A 20,000-nucleotide genomic window follows, 5' to 3' on the forward strand; every position below is an offset into this window, starting at 1 on the left:
CTGCATTGCTTGTTACGCTAACACAATCTGTCAGTAATTCATTTTCGTTCGATCCGACATCTTCTTCACATGCCTCTGATATATACAGATATTTCGCAACGATTAGTTCGGCAAAATTTGGCGGGAACGTTTTTCTAATCTCATATGTATTTGCTGTCAGAAATTAACTTAGCGCCCCATGATTAATGTGTGGTCTGCTATTTCCATGGAATATTTAGTAGGCCCACTTTTCTTCAGTTGTGTTTGTTTCAGTAGAGCTTTTTACCACCGAGACACTATGACACTAAACCTACAGGTTAAATTGGAATCCAAATCAAATATACTCCCACCGGGAATCAAACCTGGATATTCTTTGCGAAAAACGCAAACGTTAACCGTTTAGCTATCAGGAAGCTCCAATCCAATAAATTTCTAGCGTATTAGAAAGAAAGGACTAATAGTATAATGCAAGTAGTGTAGTGTGTTATAAAACAAACTGTTGAAATTATGTTTGGCCGTGTAAAGACATTTTGAACAGTAACAGTAAATTCAAGGAGTGAATTTATTTAAAATAAGTTTGGTCCTTCATTCTAATAAAGTTTTGTATCCTTCCGTAAGTGGGAAACTGCTTATATCTTCAAGATCTTCAAGATGTTTTCTAAAAATTTCTTACACACACCCAAGGAAGGACGTCCATACAGCGTTCTCATCTCTTTTGAACACTTGAGAAATAACAAGTTTAAATACTTAGTTGACTGAAATACAACTACTTGGATCATAAAAATTCAAACACTTCCTTGTTTATCAATATGCTTTTGTTTTTTGAAAGCATTCCTAATGGCCACCCACCTCTCTTTAAAACCTTTGTATACACAACCGTCGTCACAATGTTCTGTTAATCAATTTGTCACAGAATAGTCAAAAAAAAAAAACTCAAATATGTTTCTTTGGAACAAACTCTTCTATAAATGTGAAAACTGAGCTTTTCAAAGTGAGATTTTATCCCCCATCGTTTTCTTTCTTAAGTAACACAGTACATCCGTGGATAACTGTTTGTTTCGTTTTAGTGGTGTACTTTTGCTTTGTAGAGTTTGAATCGGAAGTCTGATAGATGCTTAAACTAACAACTTCTTCAACGTTGACAAAAAATTATTTCATTGTCATCAGGGAACGGGAATGAACATTTTATTCATAAATGTATAAAAAGTGATTTCATTATGTGTTTTTCTAGCTAATGCTTGATTTGAGAACAGGTATTATTGTATCGCTTGAAGTTTTCAGAGCTTTCCAGACATCCATGGATAGTTAATAGTCTACTTCGTGCGTTGGCATGTCTTTTTTGAAAAAAAAAAAAGTTTTGAGTCAAGATGGAACAAAATTATAACATGTTTTTACGATTATAGACATGCTCAATCATTATAATCAATTTCGACCGCGCAATACTACAGGAACGTAATTTTGGAAGCCAAAATTTGCGCATTCTTGGAAATGCCTCAGTGGCTCGCTTCCAAGCAAATTTCAGTTTATCAGGTATCAATATCTAATATTCAATATCAACTAACTTTCAATTCTTTGAGCTGTTTTCGAAGAAAAGCATGTTTTCCCATTCGACATATGGTTTATGTCTTCACAACATTTCAACTTAAGAAGATTTTTCTTAGACGTTTCACACAGAGTTTCATCAAAATTATGTTATGCGAGATACGTACTTATCATCCTTAAAAACCCCATCATTTTTCGAGCGAGATTGGCTTTAACGCACTCAAAACGGACGAAAACATTCTTTGACTCTGAAAGGGAGTTTATTGTTTTGAACAAAGGGTTACTTAAGACATTTTGTTTTCCTCAACATCTACATGATGATTATCTTCGTGTGCGAGGATACTTATTTATATATATCGGGTGTTCTAAAAATGGCGCTCACGGACCACAGAGCATTATTCTACAAGTCAAAATAAAACTATATATATATATATATATGTATAGCTTTCGACTTCTCGTCTGGACACACAAATTGCACTATGTGGCAGCGTCGCAAATAAAGAACCATAGATTAGATTTTCAAATAGTTATATCGATTGTTTCCAGATGACAACTAAAGTCTATATTGATTGACACTGGTATCACTTACACCGGTATTAGTGTAGCAATCGATTCAACTGCTTGTTGTATTCGTAGAGTAATGTTAATGGCGCCAAGTTAATCTGCAACGTTGCCACATTGTGAAATTTTGATACCCCATAGCGGCTGAAGAAGGCCCCGGAGGGCATACCATCATATACCATTTTCGCTTTATTTTGGCCTGTAGAATAGTGCTCTGTGGTCCGTGGGCGCCATTTTTAGAACACCCGATGTGTATATATATATATATATATATATATATATATATATATATATATATATATATATATATATATATATATTGATTTTAGAAAGGCGTACGACTCGGCTAGGAGAGAAACATTATACAACGTTCTTACAGAACTTAAAATACCGAGATAGCTAATTAGATAATTAAGATATGTTTAAATGAATCCCAAAGTAAAGTCCGGGTAGGAAAATTTTTGTCCACGAGCTTTCACGTCGAAAATGGCCTGAAACAAGGAGATGCGTTGTCGCCATTATTATTTAACTTCGTTTTGGAATACGCTATAAGGAAAATCAAAGATAGTAACCAGGGCCTACAGTTGAACGGTATTCAGCAGATTATGGCATATGCTGATGATGTAAATTTAATAGGGGATGATAGGAGAACAATAGAAAGAAATGCAGAGATCTTATTAAACGCTTGCAGGGACATGGGTTTAGAAGTAAATGCAGAGAAAACTAAATACATGGAAGTGCGTCGGGACCGGAATACAGCAAATTATGGATGCGTTAAGATATTAAATAATACTTTTGATAAAGTGGATAGTTTCAAATATCTAGGATCAATATTAACAGAGGAAAATCATATTCTCGAAGAAATTAAAGGTCGACTCAAAACAGGGAATTCGTGTTACTATTCGCTTGAAAATCTCTTGTCGTGGCGATTTCTGTCTAGGAATTTGAAGCTTAAAATATACAAAACGATAATTATGCCTGTTGTTCTGTATGGCTGCGAAACATGGTCGCTTACTCTGAGGGAAGAACATAGACTGAAAGTATTTGAAAACAAGATCCTGAGACGAATATTCGGACCCAAGAGGAACGGGAATGGAGAATGGCGGAAACTTCATAACGAGGAACTACATAATTTATGTGGTTTACCCAACATTGTTAGGGTCGTCAAGTCTAGGAGGCTTAGGTGGGCGGGTCATGTAGCTAGAATGGAAGAAAGTAGAAATGCTTTCAAAGTCTTGAATGGAAGACCAATCGGAAAACGACCATTAAGAAGACCTAGGCGCAGATGGGAGGACAATATTAAGATGGATCTCGCAGAGATTGGAATACCAAGTAGAAACTGGATGCAGTTAGCTAAGGATAGAAGTCAATGGAGAGCTTTTGTGAACGCGGCATTGAACCTCCGGGTTCCATAGGCCATAGAGTTAGTTAGTTAGTTAGTTATTTAGTTATATATATATATATATATATATATATATATATATATATATATATAGAATAAAAGAATTTCAGTGTGAAAATTTGAAAATTAAATATAAGATACTTTCACGATAGTTATATGCATAAAAACGCATCACAGGGACTGATAGCTTTCAAGGCTAGGCGTCTCGTCGTCAGAATGTAATAGATTAGACAAGAAGGAACAGTAGATTGTCACAGTTTACCATAGTGAACTCTGTGCTCTAGTATTATGATGGAATTATGTGTAGCTAGTCTAAAGGGTGTATCAAGATAGCAAGAAACTCTAAAAAAGAGGGGGCACTGGCAGCACAAAATTATGCAGAGAAACCAGTTGCTATAAGAACTGTAATGGAACAAATTCGAAAATTTCAGGTGAAGGCTTAGTTCTAATGGTCTGTATGTTTGGGTGGAATAAACTGTAGGTAACGATGATCGTTGATGTGTATAAAACAAAAACAAAAAATGAAAAAGAAAAGAAAGAAAGAAAGAAACGAAAGAAGTTTTCTGTAATCGAAAATTAAATTATCGTATACAATAAAAACCTTGATTTTTTTTTTTTTTTTTAACAGAAAAGTCTTACCAGAGCGTGAAATGAAATTAAATATTTCAGTGTAACGTCCCCTGACTATGCCTGTTAGGCCAAGGGATATGATGATTGATGATGATGGAAAAAGCAAGTGAATGATGATGGAAAAATTGATGGAATCAGAAAGTGGGAAGAAACCCGAGAAAACCCACGAGCACGATGTTGTCCACCACAAACTAACTTGGCTGGGGATTAAATCAAGGACCCCACGCACCAAAAGTAAGCGCTTCACCACCGAGCCCCCTATGACCAGAGCTTGGAACAACTATGAAAAGACAGAAGGTGAGAAAAGAGGACACTGCTAAAGTCCCATGTTTTTGCTAGTTAACTTGTTTTCGAAACGTTAAGATTAGATCTTGCATCTCGAAATCTTATTAAGGGGGTTTATTTCCAGATCCAAAATAATTTCAAAGTACACAAAGTATCTTTCTTGTTAATTACATTACCAGTCTCTAGTAATATAGTAGGTAGTCCGTAGTAGATTGGTTTGTATTATTGAAAACCTAAAATGCATCTAAAGAAGAAAGGTTGGTTTCTCAAGCGAAGGAATGTTTATTATTTCGTTTACTAGCAAGTCATATCGAAAAACAACTGTTCTGTCTTGAAAGAAAGACATAACATACTGTTATTTGTTGCATAAATAACTCGCTTCTACAATACATTATAATCGTAATTGTATCTCATATTACGATGTATATATATATATATATATATATATATATATAAAGTCGATTCACTTGACTTGTGATATGACGACATTAACTAGAATTGGAGAATGGAAGCACGCTGGCTCAATGGTAGAGCGCTCAGATCTGGTATGAAAAGCCCCTGCTTCGATCTCAGGCCAGTCAGTTTGAAGTGGACAACATCGTGCCCGTGAGTTTTCCTCAGGGTTTTCCAGTTTTTTGTTACATTCTCGTTTCATCAATTACTTTCATTAATGATCTATCTCCCTTAGCGTACAGGACATAATCGTGGAACGTAAAACTGAAAGAATTCATCTTTCATTGAATTTTATATGTTTTACATTTATCTGTTTTAAAAGGGTTTTGTGTATTATTTAGTGTATAGTATACACAATTTTTGAACTTGTTTATTATCCTAAAGCTTTGCGATGGAAAATTCAGTAAATATATCTTGATCAGCGCGGTTTTGATTGATTTGGTTTAATTTTGATTTGAGCGACCCTTTCAGCAGGGAGGCCATATGAGACGTTGATCTACAGTTTAACGTGGAATCCGAACCACATGAGCTCCTTTCGGAAATCGAACCCGTGTCTCCCACACCAAAGGCGCGTACGCCAACCGCGTAGCCACGAGGAATGGCAACGCGGTTTTCCTTAACGCAGCCTAGAAACAATTAACTGCGTCATGATCGTGAGCTGTACTTATTGGGCCAACTCAGCATGAAACGACACGTAACTTGTTTCCTTATTTGCGTTAATAATAATTTTTTTGTTTTCTTACATTTTAGGAACTACGAAAAATATTTTGTCCAGGCGTTAAAGCTTCGTCGTCTTATAGCAGAAGACTTTAGGAAAGCTTGGAACTCAGGTGTAGATATTTTACTAACTCCAGTAACATTGAGTGATGCGCCGAAGTATTCTGAATTCAGCAAGAAAGATAACAGAGAACAAAGTTCTACTCAGGATTATTGTACGCAGCCTATAAATATGGCAGGTATGTATTTAAAACTTACAATCTTCAGTATTTTCGTTTTTTTTATTCATTGATTTATATGGGAAGTTTTCTTATTTCTTTCTTCCTCCTTTGAAATAATCTGGGATTTCTTCTAGTTTTCGAGAGCTGTTCCTGCTTCTTCCCTCTGTCGTTCAGTGCACGAAGAATTGTGTAATCACATAAGTCACTTAATTATTCGTACATAATTAACCGAATATAAAACATAAATATTGTTAATAGAATCAGTCAGCTAGGAAATTATCTTACTGTTGGGGCAGTTAAGAGTTAGGAAGAAAGTGTTAAGAATTGTAGCTCATACTTTGAGGTTTAGACTTGATACTTTAATATTCTTTTATATATATATATGTATGTATGTATATATGTATATGTGTCATATAGATTAGAACTTTTAGATTGTCCTTAGTAGATTCATGGAAGTAAGTTTGGCATGGGTCAATTAAGAGAATTTAAAGGAATCTTAGTGGTTATATGTAATCCAGTGGAAGCGAGAAGAGAACTGCGTAAATATTTGTTGTGTCTTATCTATTGAGTTGCATGATTCAGAAATATCATAGTAGTAATAGTAGAAACATAAATCAAAAGTCATCCTTTATGCAGATAACATCACCCACCACTCGGGTGTACCAAAAATATCACAAAAACCTGATAAACATAACCAAAATAAGTTTAAACCTGATAAACATAACCAAAACAACTTCGTCAATTGTCCAGTTATCACTTCATAGAATATAACCAAATATATTTCGTTAGTTCATAACACTTTGAACAAATTATTCCACAATCGTGTCCTGGATAACTGCTTAATTAGAAATAAAAAGTCATCACTGGTATAAACATATTACTAGCGTAAGGTTTGTCATATTTAGATTAGTCGCTTACATTCTGGAAATTTCGATGTCGAAGTTAGTCCTCCCAGTAAACGACAAATCACAGCAAAAGTGAATACTATTCTGGGAAGAATCAAAGCAAGACCGGTTATAAGCAGTTATGACATCGACAATAACAAAAACATCCATCACAAAATACTGTTAAACCATTTGAAAAAAGCTGGCTACAAAAAGAAGTTCAAACATTAGGCACATTATTTGACTCAAAAACATTTACCTGATCGAATTTCTATCTGCGAATCTACTAAAACATAACGAACTCGAGCCATTTCTAAAACAATTAATGACGAGTGGTGGAAAGTGGATAACTTACAACAATATGCTGAAACGATTGTAGTCAAAACGGGGAGAAGGTCCATAGTCTGTGGCGAAGCCCACACTGACGCCCAGGAAGATTATGCTCTGTGTTTAGTAGGATTGGAAGGCCGTCGTGTGTCGTGAGTTGTTGCAAATGGGCAGAACGATATATTCGGACCTGTACTGTCGACGATTAGCGCGAGTGCGCGTAACAATTAATAATAATAAAAATAGAAAAGAAGCCGGAACTGATCAACAGAAAGACTGCCATATACTAATGGTTATTTTCAATAAATGTATTCTCAATTTCGACCTCCAAAGCCTCAATATATTTTAGACAACTTGATATAGGTTTGAATTCCCAGCAGCCTTATTTTCTCGGCCAGAAGAAGCTACAAATGGTAAATATCTGGAACTGGATAGCCATGAAGAAGCCATCATTACTATTGGCTCATAAAGCAGGTCACACAATAAAGACAAAGTAAAGCTTGAAAACAATCCATTTTATGAAAGGACTGTGATTGTTGACTGTATAAATACGCTCAAAATAGTTGAAGTCCAATGAACTCCTGGTCTATTTCGAAAATAATTTGTACAGAATTACCTCGTTAGATGAATTTGCTTTCCTAGAAACGAAATACGAACTGTTATTATTTTTAAACATCTACAGGATGATATAAAGTCACCACATTTTGTAGAAAAGAGGTTTTGTTATACAATATATGGTATTGCTTAAACATATCTCACGACAGGAACATAACCAATACATTTCAGTGAGATAGCTTTCAAATCTAGGCATAGCTCACAACGCTCTTTGACAGGTGGAAAAACTCTTCAACATAACTGGAGAAAAATAATAACATTTCGGTTTGTAATCCGTTGTTTTAATTGTTCAATGTAGCAAGCGGGAGACCTACAGCCTTCGCAGGTAGCTCCAGCAAATGTACCGAGAAGAGCTTCATTGTGGTGGCTTCGGATGATACTTTAAAATAGGATATTGGTAAAACTATATTAAGAAGGCTATTAGCGAGCAAATATGGTTTCAAAAATTGTTGTAACGTGTTGTAGTATGCGTCTTGAGTAGTCTGTTCATCAAACATGAAGACCTCATGAACTCCGTCATAGCTATCTGGTTATCGCATACACTTTCGATGTGCAAGATCTATGTTCGAATCCCTGTGAGAGTTCATATAATTCGGTCTCTGTAGCGATGCCGAACGAGACGCTAAACACCAAATCAACAAACCATGAAGAGCTCGTAGAGCTCATTACCCTAAATGCGTGCTCATCTTGGGTGGGTTCCATTGCTACTCATACGGAGTATCGTGAATGTATTCTGTATCAGATTATATGCACCTGCATGGCAGTCTGTACGAAATCATTTTTACAGGGAAAAAAAAAATGGACCGTCAGGTGAGCCTAGTTTTCACAGATGTAATGTATTCCATCAGCATGTTTCATGTCATTCCACACATATAACCACAGAGCTTGGTGGCTGATGGGTAGCGCGATTCTTACAAAACTGGCGTGTAGACGTAAAAACTGGACTAATTGAAACAACCTGATGGTAAAGTCACAATTCTATGAAGTTACTTCAGCCACCGAAATAATCGGTAATTAGATAAATCCCTTTAAGATTACACACGAATAAAGGCCTGATGAAGTGTCAGAGCGAAAAATGTTCCAAATCAATCTTGTAGTTTCCAAATTATTTTGACGAAGGGCCTACCCGGTTGCAATGATGTGAACAGACTTTGGGGGAGATGGCTGAAATTCAACTCAAATGTAGAAGAGACTATGTAGATTCTATATTCCAAAAGCATGTTGTCCTAAAATGGATGAAACATAGTCAAAAAGTACGAAACATTAACATTAAAGTAACTAGAAAATCAATGAAAAAAATTAAATCGTCCACATATCTCTAAAACTATAATAAGGAGTTGGCTAATTGAAAGCTTATTGTGAAGATAATGAAGAGCTTAAAACGTAAGGTAAATATGGATAGAACATTGTCAAAAGTCAAGTTGTTTGAGTAAAATCAATAATAATGATAACGTATATCATCAGGGCGCCCTATGTGGAAGGTTACATGCTTGAAATATCTCATTTGGATTTGGGATCTTCAGACTCGATTAAACACGCAACGTGACTTTTGACCTGATCACGTGACAGTCTAGTTGTTATGGCAAACTGGACAGGCCCTTATGTATTTCTCACTATTCTTCGATTTCTTTGAAAAATGCGTTGTTATACTAATTCTTTCCTTTTTGTCCACTCTTTTCTATACTTTCTGTGCATCCTTGATTTTCATTACTTTTTTCCTGCCTTTAGCAATACCCTTTAGTTTTCTTCGAGCCACGTTGATTTCACAGGGTCTTATTTTCTTTTATTGCATCTTGAAATTTTTTGTTAATGTTGATTAATCTGTCTGCAGTTGATTCTTTTTCCTTCCAGTTTTTGAGTGTTTCCCCTCCTTATTCAGTATTAACTTTTTATTTTTCAGAATGTTGCTTGGTAATTATTTCTATTAATTTTTCCTTTTGTTCTTATTCCTTCAGTCTTTTAATTTTCAAAGTTCTTTGTATCTACTATGGTCAGTATATGCGTAGTCGATGTTGATTTTACAATGTGACTTTCTTGTCGATGTATTTAGTCAGTTGTGCATTCAATATATCCAGTGTATTATCGGATAGCGAGAGCCTTGAAGAATATCCTTTCAAAGTCTGCATTCTCATGTATAGCTCGTAACAATAATAAAAATGTAGGCACAAATGAAGGTAGCTAGATTTACCTCGAATTTCAGTGTGTTTAAGGGAAAGTATAGTTAATAATGTCCTTCGTCTTTTTATAACCAACTGAAAAAAAATGGAAGGGGGGAGAGATTCTCAATTTGACCTGTATGTACGTAGATATGTTCGCGTTTATATCGAAAACCGTTGATGGATCCGGAAAACCGTTGACGAAGTAGTCCAGAGGTGGTTGCTCGACCATCTCTGAAAATTATAAAACTGAGTGTGACGGACCTTGTGTATGAGAAGGTTAATAACATTATTCACGTTGTCGTATGTACAAGTATTCCTGAATGGCGGCCATCTTTGTTGTCGGTGGAGTGTCATTTTTTGCATTTGCAAGCGTTTACGAGAAATACAGTTACTAAGGACGTACGTATCAGACGAACTCCAAACTAAGACAAATGTTTAGAGGAGAGACTGAGATACACGGAGAACACACACTCTTGCTTCTAAATAAATATGCAGGGTTGCTAATCAATACATGAAATCACTAGAAAAATACAGAAAATTACATTTTTAAAGGAGCAGTATTTTGGAATGGTAAAAAGTGGGGAGTTCATATGTTTTGTGCTGAATACTGTTTTGTAAAGAGTCTGCAGAAATATCCACAGCTATGACACTACTGGCATAGTAGATTTATGGGAGTTCGAAAGTTCGTGATTTTGATGCCATGTTTGGGTTGTAATATCTCAAAAGGGCAAAGTGCTAAAAAAATTGCTGCTTAGGGCACAAAGTAATTCTGTATGTGAATAAACTATTGCAAGAAGATAACATGGAGACTGACAACTGGAGACATGGATGAGAACATAATTGGTATAACATGGAGAAAAAAGTTAGGACATGGTAAAAACGCGAAGAAAGCACGCGCTTGACGATGGTCGTAGGCCGGAAAAATTTAACTATTTTGATATGTTTCATGCCAGATCTCAAAAATTACGCATGGTTCAGCAATTAGGCCCGCTTTTGTTTGTGTTCAGTTATGCAAAAGCTTGCGGGTGGCTTTTGTTCTATCTCTCTAGCTTTATGATCATTGCCACGTCTACAGGGTGGACAATTTCTCTTGACAATCCTCTATAACGGACAAACCTAAAAAAGAGAGGAAACCGAAACTTCGTACGAAGCAAATATAAGAAGAGGAACATCATTATATAGATTAAACAGAAAGACTCAACAAACAGTGTTGGCAACCCATTATAAAGTTATATTTTTTCCAATGTCACTACGTCAGATTATTACATATTTCAAATCAACGTGTTAAATGTAAACTTAAAACACCACTTTTATTATTCAGTGTTGCAAACTAAGGATGTTATAGTATCACAAACATCCAAAGTTCGGAAGCTTTTAACGCAAATACAGCATAACGGAGATGCACAGGATAATGCACATCGAAAGTGCTTTAGTGTTGAATACCATGTTTATGGTATGACTTGTTTCGAATGAATAGGAACGAAGTTACCAGGGCTTGACAATTTTAATTTTTTTGAAAGCATTTATTTCCAAAAAATGTTGAGATAAGTATCATATCTAGTTACATGTATGGTTTGTAATGGATGTGTAAATTATCTTGCCGTTTACAGCACTTCGATATCTCAAATCGTTCCAAAGATATGATAAACATTGCTGAAGTTTGCAACACTGCTTAAATCGTGTAATTGCGATAATTTGTTGTAGTTACAGCTATTAAAAGCTATTGCTGTAATGCTATAGAAAAGAATGGAAATAACAATCAATTTAAATATATTCCACAAATACGCCATTTTCAGCAGGATAGAATAGATAGGTGTAACACAACCTTGTGAACACTTTAACTTCCGTAACTGGAATTGGAGTTTAAGGTCATTTTGTTGATGCATTAAGTGCCTTAATAACGCGGTCCAGTTCGACGATGAGTGTCGTGTGTGCAAGGGAGAGCTTACCCCCTTACCATATAGACGTGGCAATGATTGTGGAGGTAGAAAGATGGAACAGACACCACTCCCAAGCTTTTGAACAACTGAACACAAACAAAAACGTGCATAATTGCTGCATCATGCATAGTCTTTGAGATCTAGCATGAAACATAATCCAAACATTGAATTTTTTCCGGGCTACGGCCATCGTGACGCACGTGCTTTCTTCGTGTTTTTATCGTGTCCTCACTTTTTTCACCATGTAATATGTCATTTTTTTTAAAAGTAGTTTATTCACATACAGAACTACTTTGTGACCTAAATAGCAATTTTTAGCACTTTGCCCTCCTGAGATATTACGCCCCAAACATGGCATCAAAATCACAAACTTCAACTTTCGGATCCCCATAAATCTATGGTGCCAGTAGTATCATAGGTGTGGATATTTCTACAGACTCTTTGCATGCAATAGTATTCAGCACAGAACTTATGAACCCCCCACTTTATGCCATTCCATATTGCAGCCTCTTTAAAAATGTAATTTTCTGTACGTTTTCTAGTGATTTCGTGTATTGGTTAGCAACCCTGCATATTTATTTAGAAGCAAGAGTATATGTTCTCCATGTACCTCAGTCTCTCCTCTAAACATTCATTTTTGTTTGGAGTTCGTCTGATACGTACGTCCTTAGTAACTGTAATTTTTGTAAACGCTTGCAAATGCAAAAATTGGCACTCCATCAACATCAAAGATAGCCGCCATTCATTAAAACTTGTACATACGACAACGTGAATAGTGTTATTGACTTTCTCATACACAAGGCTCGTCACACTCAAAGTTTTACAATTTTCGAATATGGTCGAGCAACCATTTTCCCCATCTTTGGACCACTTCAGATGATTACCTGTGATCATATTTCGATGCGATTTTCACTAATCGAATAAGCGATTTCCAAGAAAGATTCTTAAGTATTAAGTATTTCAAAAATTTTAATAATTATTGGATTGTTTTTATAATCAATTAATTAATTCCTGTAATGCCTGATGGAAAATATGCTGCCACCAGAAAATCAACAAGGTAATGTGGGTTGCATATAGCCAAGGGGTGAATCCCTTTTTTGCCGCTATCTCTCTCAAGTTGTAGGTAATTGAATGTATGGAACACATTATAATATATATCATAAATTACTTGAATAATGTTCCTTTTTAATGTGACTTTTAGCCTATATTTTCAGTATGTCCCAGGGTACTCTTGTTTGGGGCAAAGACCTAAGTTGTTCTTGACATTACATTTTTACAGACACTGGGCAAAGCATTTTTAGGGTATAGTCCAAAATTACATTTTAAGCAATTGAATTTCGTATAATTCTGCACTGTTCACACAGACGTTGAGTTTGTTCTTCATCAACAAGATGATCACGTCCATAAAATCTGATTTCTTTTGCGATCTGGATGTGAATTTATAGACATTAGTGTTGATTCACATTGAAAACACATGTATGTCTCTTAGCCACAGAAAATCCGGTTTCTTCTGCTCTGGTGTGTAGTTCAAACGTCAAAAGATATCCCGAAGATGTCACAAGGCATCAAAATTTAAATCAATATTGAACTGGTTTCCCATAAAGGAACTGTTAGGCATAATATTGCTCCGTCGCCTTATCTAATGAAAATTTTCTATTTAGTGATACAGCTACTTGCAACTTTTGTTCGATAAGTGGACGTACTTTGTAAATTCTATCTGAAGTATCTAGTTTAGCATTGTCATTCAAGTGAGAAAATCTATGGAGCAGTTCAAACTTGTGCCAGATACTAGGGCATTGTGTGAATCCAGAAGAGTTTCTCAATACATATGTCTGTGTGTATTGGAATTTTACCCAGAGAGTAATAGTATAGCAAAGTATTTAAAAATGATATCTGTAGAACATTGAATAATATGCCCTTTCTGCATGGCATACTTACAAGTCTTTCTGCAAATTTTATCAATTCCATAATCGAAAAACAACCTGAAAATATCAACAGGAGTAAAATTTCTCTTACACCACCTCTGAATGCAGACTTGCTCCTTATACTCGTAATTTCCTTGTGATACCTTTAACAACTTTTCAAGATTCTTGATTTCTCCAATTTATGGTTTCCTTTAAATTTCTTTCATTTGCTGATTTACTTCGGGTTTATCTGACAATATCTGGTTACTTTCTTGAAATCCGTGGATTGACTTAGAATATTCAGTGTACGACATTCGCTCATATGGTTGTCTTTTTTTTTTTTTTTTTTTTTCAGTACGCACTTCATTTGTTTGGCGCAAATGTCTCCTCACAATGATCCATGCGTTATTCCGATTACTATCGTCACTGTTTACAGGACCAGAGAACAGAAATTATATCTCATAGGCTTCATGGCTTCATCTATGAAAGGTACTAGTGGGTCACAATCCCCCAGCTTTTCTAAAATATTTAAAATAACCTCTACGTCGTTTTCTAGGTCCAACCTGAAACTATATGATAAATTTCTCTTGCTAGTGTCCAGCGTATGATATTTGATTCATCGTCTCGCATAAATACTTTTACCTTACGCATGCAATGCATGGTATTTCATACTTCACGAAAAGAATGTATCAGAAATCATACATTCACAATCAAAATTAAAAGAACACAGAATATAAAGCCTGTAGACCTTACTTAAAATGGATGCCATGAATTGGACTACATGCATTTAAAATAATTATTAGCAAACATCAAAAGAACTTACCTGCGTTGCATTTCCACAAATAAGAACTATTTTGATAAAGTAAGTGAACGCACAAAAGCTGGGCACTATTTAGCGTAGGTATAGACTGTCATTAACTCGACTACAGTGCAATTCCAGTGTTAACCGCCCTCGTATTTCCGTATGATAAATCATACAGTGGGCAGTGTTGGGTTGTGTCCATAAAGGCTGTTACGCGTATATCTGACCAAATTGTACTTACCAATAGTGACGAAATTTCATAGCGCCAGTGCTGGATGTGTGTTCCCTGTTTTAGAACGATAGTCCAGCAGTGTAGTTTCCATTGCAGAAGGCTCCGTTGGAGAACTGCAAATAGAAACTTGTTCCATTCTTCTTTCACAGCTTTTCAGAGTTCACTCGTAGTTGTCACATCCCACTTGCCCAAAACCCTTTTAAACAGTCCAAGTTCACAAAAGTCCATTGGAATTGCATCTGGAGACTTCATAGGTATCACGTTGAAAGATATGTTCCATATTTCAGTAGCCTTTTTCATATCCTGGTAGAATTCGAGGGATGATCTTGATATGTGTGATGAAACTTTGCGTTTATGAATACGGACAATTTTTATGTCTTTTCCGTACATTTCTGGTAGGTCCTGCTCGTAGATCGGTTTCAGGTTTTTTAAACTGCAAATTGATTTTGGAGTTCTTCACCGTGCGAATCTTGTTTGCTTCGGTGATAGTAGCAGGCAACTACCATGAACCTTTTCGGAAAAGCCTCTCTTCATGCACTGCTTCCACTTTGTGAAGCGCTTCGCACCTGTCTCTGTACATGATGACTTGATTTGCTACAGTCGGAAAGGCCTCTTCCAGCGTAGCACTTTTAGTTTGCTAGATGCTGCTTGTATAGCTTCAGATCATAACACTTGCGTTTCCGTCAGTGGCCATTGGTAAGGAAGTGACCACTAGCCTTGAATATCTTTTCAGTATTCAGTCGTTAGCGCTCCCAAACACATTTAGATGATTCGCCATCTGACTTGGCTCAGAGGATTCTCTTGGTTGGCCGTTCAGCGAATCGCCTGCATGGTGTTGGTCGCTTGTGTGCATAACGGTGTTCTCGTCCTGTTTGGTGGAGAACCGAACCTGGGGCAACATAATCTTTATACTTGCTGATAGTATTCTTGAGTGAAGTCAAGCTTGTGTCATAACCTTGCTCGTACACTAGTTCATAACCATTGAAACGCTAAGCTTTGCACTCTAAAGGGCTACACATAACCCTCCCAAAAGCGATTCACTTTTAGCAATATTTTCGGCCCAGCGACACAACACAAACATTCTCATAGTTAGACACACTGCACTGATTGACGCGCCTGACCAAGGTCGGGCGAGTGCGGGAAATGGGGTGTGTGAAGGAATTCCGTTTAATCCAACATACACGAAAAGCCTTCTGTCTTTTACAGGATTTCTACTAGATGTTAGTTTTTAAATTCCAGGCTTTTTCCATGTCTATTTATATTATTTTTCAGGTCTCTACTTTTTAAAAACAAAGAAAAATTGTTACTGTTAATACCCCTACCAGAAAACGAGTTGACAAAAATGTGCAGTAACTGAAAAAAGCAGAGTTCTCACCTGTAACTAAAGTGTGATTCATATGCCTTGATAATATCCCTCTCGTGTTTCAATTATCGGCTTTTCTTAACAAATAGGCAAAACTTAAAAAAATGTTTCACTCCCTGAGCAAAAATCTCAGGAAATTTTCCTTGATTTTCAGTTTAAGTACCATTTTCCCTGACTGTTCCCTTACTTTTTCGTAAAATTTCCTAAAGAAAAGGTTCCAGTATTTCCAAGGGCGCCGATCCTGAGGGGGCCCGAGCCCCCCAAAGCTCATGTGGGTCCCCTATTCTATTTATGAGTATGCAATATTTGGCATAATTTAAGTGCAATTTGTCTTAAAATCTTCATATATATACCTTCTGCATCTGAATGTCCCCCTCAAACTTACAGAGAAATCGGCGCCCTTGAATATTTCCCTAATTTCTAGATTTGTTAATGTAGGAAAAAAAATGTTTTTGAACTGCCACATAAAATATGGATAGGAATTCCATCTAGAAAGTAGACCTAGGTCTATTGGAACTGCCACAAGAAGCGTACAAAAAGAAAAGTCTGTCACAAGCAAGTGGAAGCAGTGACAGAACTCAGCTCAGGTTTCTCCGTGGTCGCCATCAACATACTCACAAAACATAAGCCTTTAAGAAAAGTGAGGATTTTTCTATTATATGCAGTGAAAAAGGTAAGATTGAGAAAAATCCAGGTTTCTTGTTAAATTCCAGGCTTTTTCTAGGTACAAAAACAAATTCCAGGCTAAGTCCAGGTTTTCCAGGTCAGTAGACACTGCATTATATAAAAATGAAAAGGATCTAGTTTGTGATCGCATCACGAAAACACGGTTAAACCATTTGAAATGAATTTTTGGATTTAGTTAAAAACCCAGTTCGAAGTACGTGTTATCATGGTACCTTGATTAAGATGCATACTGTAAGGGGAGGGGGAAGGGTCGAAATTTATGCGAAAAATTAAGTATCTAACGATCCTGTAAAGTTAAGATGGTGAAACTTGGTACATAAACTCGTTCAAGAATTCCCGTTTTAAGGAGGGAAGGAGGCGTTTTATGTGTATATTTTCGTCATACTGAATGCGATGTTGCTTAGTATTTGTGATCGCATCATGGGGAAAGATTGAACAGTTTGAAATGAATTTTGGAACATAGTTAGTACCTACCTTGTGGTGACGTATCCTAAGGGGATAGAAGGAGCTCAAAATTTCAACCAAAAATATAGTATATCATGACCCCCTCAAGTTAAGAAATTGAAACTCTGTATATACAATCCTCATTAAAATTAAAGGAACACGTTTCTCTCCGTTTTTGAAAATTCTGTTTTAAGGAGGAAGGGTATTTCCTATATTTTTTCTTCGCATTGAAATCGCTATTGTCTGAAGTTTGTGATTGCGTCACAGGGAAACGGTTCAACAGTTTGAAATGAATATTTGGACATAGTACCTACTTCAAGCTGGGATTTTTTGTCACTTGGAGTAAAGGGCTTATCCTAGGGGAGATAAAGGGTCCAAAATTATTCCAAAAATAGAATAACTTACGTGGTTTATATTGTTACACTTTAATTGAAATGCGTGTACCAAGGAGGAGAGGAAGCTCACTTATTTTCCATAAAGTTATTCTTCCCGTGCGAAGAACCGGCATTTCAGCTAGTGTATTATAATTGGTTGTCAGAATAACTGTGAAACTATACTTTGTGTACTTCTAAATGAAATGTAAAAATAAACAGTTCTTGTGGTTTTCAGTTGTTAAATATATGACACCGTATGTGTCCTATGATGATTTCGATTTCGTCATCAAAATCATCTGAAAAGAAGTTGAACATACAACGAAGGAAAAATACTTAGTAATTAAAGAAGGACTAAAATTGTAATTTTACATTAAGACAAAAAGAAATAAACGCAAAATTGCGAGAAAAAACTTGCGAGTATCGGTAGCTGTTGTGTGTGGGGGCAGTACATCGCTACAAGAAAAAGGGGATACTCTGCGATCGTTTTCGCTCTGGAATACTTCGATACATTTTGGAACAAGAGGAAAACTTTATTTTTGTAACCACAAACGTGATAGACGTGAAACAACTCCAGAAAAAGCAGCAGCATTTTAATGCAACGCTGGAAAAGTCAGTGAATGATAGAACCGTAACCAGCCGTCCCATTAACGCCTTTATCGTTTCATTGCAGCATTAATAATAATAATAATAAAATACAAAGTAGGAAGAAACTTCTTCAGTAAGCCAAGATACATGCCAATTGGACTGAAAAACAGTGGAATTCCGTTCGAAAAAATTGCTGTCTGTTTCACTGCAACAGTCAAGCATGGAGGAGGCTTAGTGATTGTCTGGGTATGTTTTGTGGGTGATTTGGTTAAGATTTAGCTAAAATAGAGGGGATAATGAAGAAAGAAGATTACAGGAAGGTACTTCAAGGCCTATCATCTGACGAACGTCGTTAGAAGAAACTTCATATTTCAGCAAGATAACGACTCAAAATATATGTCCAACCTCTGTAAACAATACCTAGAAGCGTTTAAAAAACAGAGATATTAAAAATAATGGTGTAGTTGCCGCAGACACGTTACTTAACCCCAATAAAGCATCTGTAGGACGAACTTGTTTAAGTTGCTACAAGAGTTGACGACACCGCGGCTAACAATCGTTAAACACTTTTATCAGGCTTTCCATTTTGCTAGATGCAGGAAACTATTTCCAGAGAAATACTTCATAAGGTTATTCCAAGAATGCGTATACGAAAGTAGGGTATGTAGTTGAAACCAAGAAACTGCGTCTTAATGTTTAGTTTTTCCGTTGTGTTTTTTGTTTGTTTGTTATATTTTCATTGTCAGAAAAATTTGAACATGTAAAAATTAGTTTCTTAAAAAAATATTGTATGATTTTGGTCCTAAATTTTTTGCGATTAGTTTATACTTTCGCTGAGGAGCAAATCAAAATAGTTCTCACGGAAATTAGGAATAAAAATGTTTCCTTCTTGGCGTTTATTCCAGGTTGCCCAGCTGTTACTATTCCTATTAAGTTGTCCAGGCAAGGATTGCCTTTAAGTTTGCAATTAATAGGACAGAACTTCAAAGAAGAAATATTGCTAAATGTGGCTAAATGGATTGAACAGAAAGTAGAATTTCCGAATCTCATACTTGAAAAATGAATCAATGTGTATATTTATTTACTGTAAATAAATATGTAATTTCTACAATGCGTGTTTATTTTTTCATGTATATTGTAGTGAGTCGTATACTTTAAATGTGCCATAGCAGCCCTTATTATCGAATAGGGATCACAGGATTTTTTTTTCTCTTTCATTTGTGAAAGAACTTCTTACAATAAAATTCAACGGCTTAAAAAAGTCTGTAAATTAAGGTGTATAAATGAGAACCTCTCTCAATGAAATCTTAGTGTGTTAAATATGAATATTTAAGTTGCTTCGATCAAAATAGTCGACTTTGAATCACTTACCTGAGCTAATAGGAGGTGCATTCAAGGTATAACACCTCCATTTTTTTTTTTTTTTTTTTTTCGTGAGGACTGGTAACAGATAGAAACGTTCTGTTTTAAAATACGCGAGCACTCGTTGTGAATACGTGACAGAGATGGCAACACCGTACGGCACACAGAACTCGAGCGGCAGCTGTGAGGGTGAAGACTGTTTTTTGATACTTACGATACTCGTAAAATGGCGACGTTTTCACTACAAGAAATAGCGTGTAATCATCCGTTTTCTCCATGTGCGTGGTGTGGCATCGCTTTAAATTCATCGCCAGTTGAGTGAGACATGTAATTATGATGTCACGATGTATCTAATGTGCGTTCGTGGGTGCGACAGTTCAAAGAAGGCAGAACGTCGTGTGACAACAAACCAGACAATCTCGGCCTCGCACAAACCAGTCTGACGAAAGTGTGCACAGATGCCATAGAAATGTCAACTTTGGAGAAGGCGATATGTTCCACACTCATTCGGCGATCCTCGAAAACAACTTTC

At 36.1% G+C, this 20,000-nt stretch overlaps 1 protein-coding gene across 2 annotated transcripts in view; it reads left to right on the forward strand.

Moving 5' to 3' along the window:
* The window catches only part of GatA (glutamyl-tRNA(Gln) amidotransferase subunit A, mitochondrial), a 61,633-nt gene extending 42,416 nt beyond the window's left edge, over positions 1-19,217 (forward strand). For both annotated transcript variants that reach the window (XM_081759822.1, XM_081759823.1), the window contains 2 exons: positions 5,603-5,808; positions 19,012-19,217. In XM_081759822.1, the coding sequence (XP_081615948.1) occupies positions 5,603-5,808; positions 19,012-19,169 (364 nt within the window). In that variant the 3' untranslated portion in view covers positions 19,170-19,217. The remainder of the gene's footprint in view (positions 1-5,602; positions 5,809-19,011) is intronic.
* The last annotated feature ends 783 nt before the right edge of the window (positions 19,218-20,000 follow it).

The sequence above is a fragment of the Thermobia domestica genome, chromosome 5 (genome assembly GCF_964235325.1).
Source record: "Thermobia domestica chromosome 5, izTheDome1.hap1.1, whole genome shotgun sequence".
Classification (NCBI taxonomy): Eukaryota; Metazoa; Arthropoda; class Insecta; order Zygentoma; family Lepismatidae; genus Thermobia; species Thermobia domestica.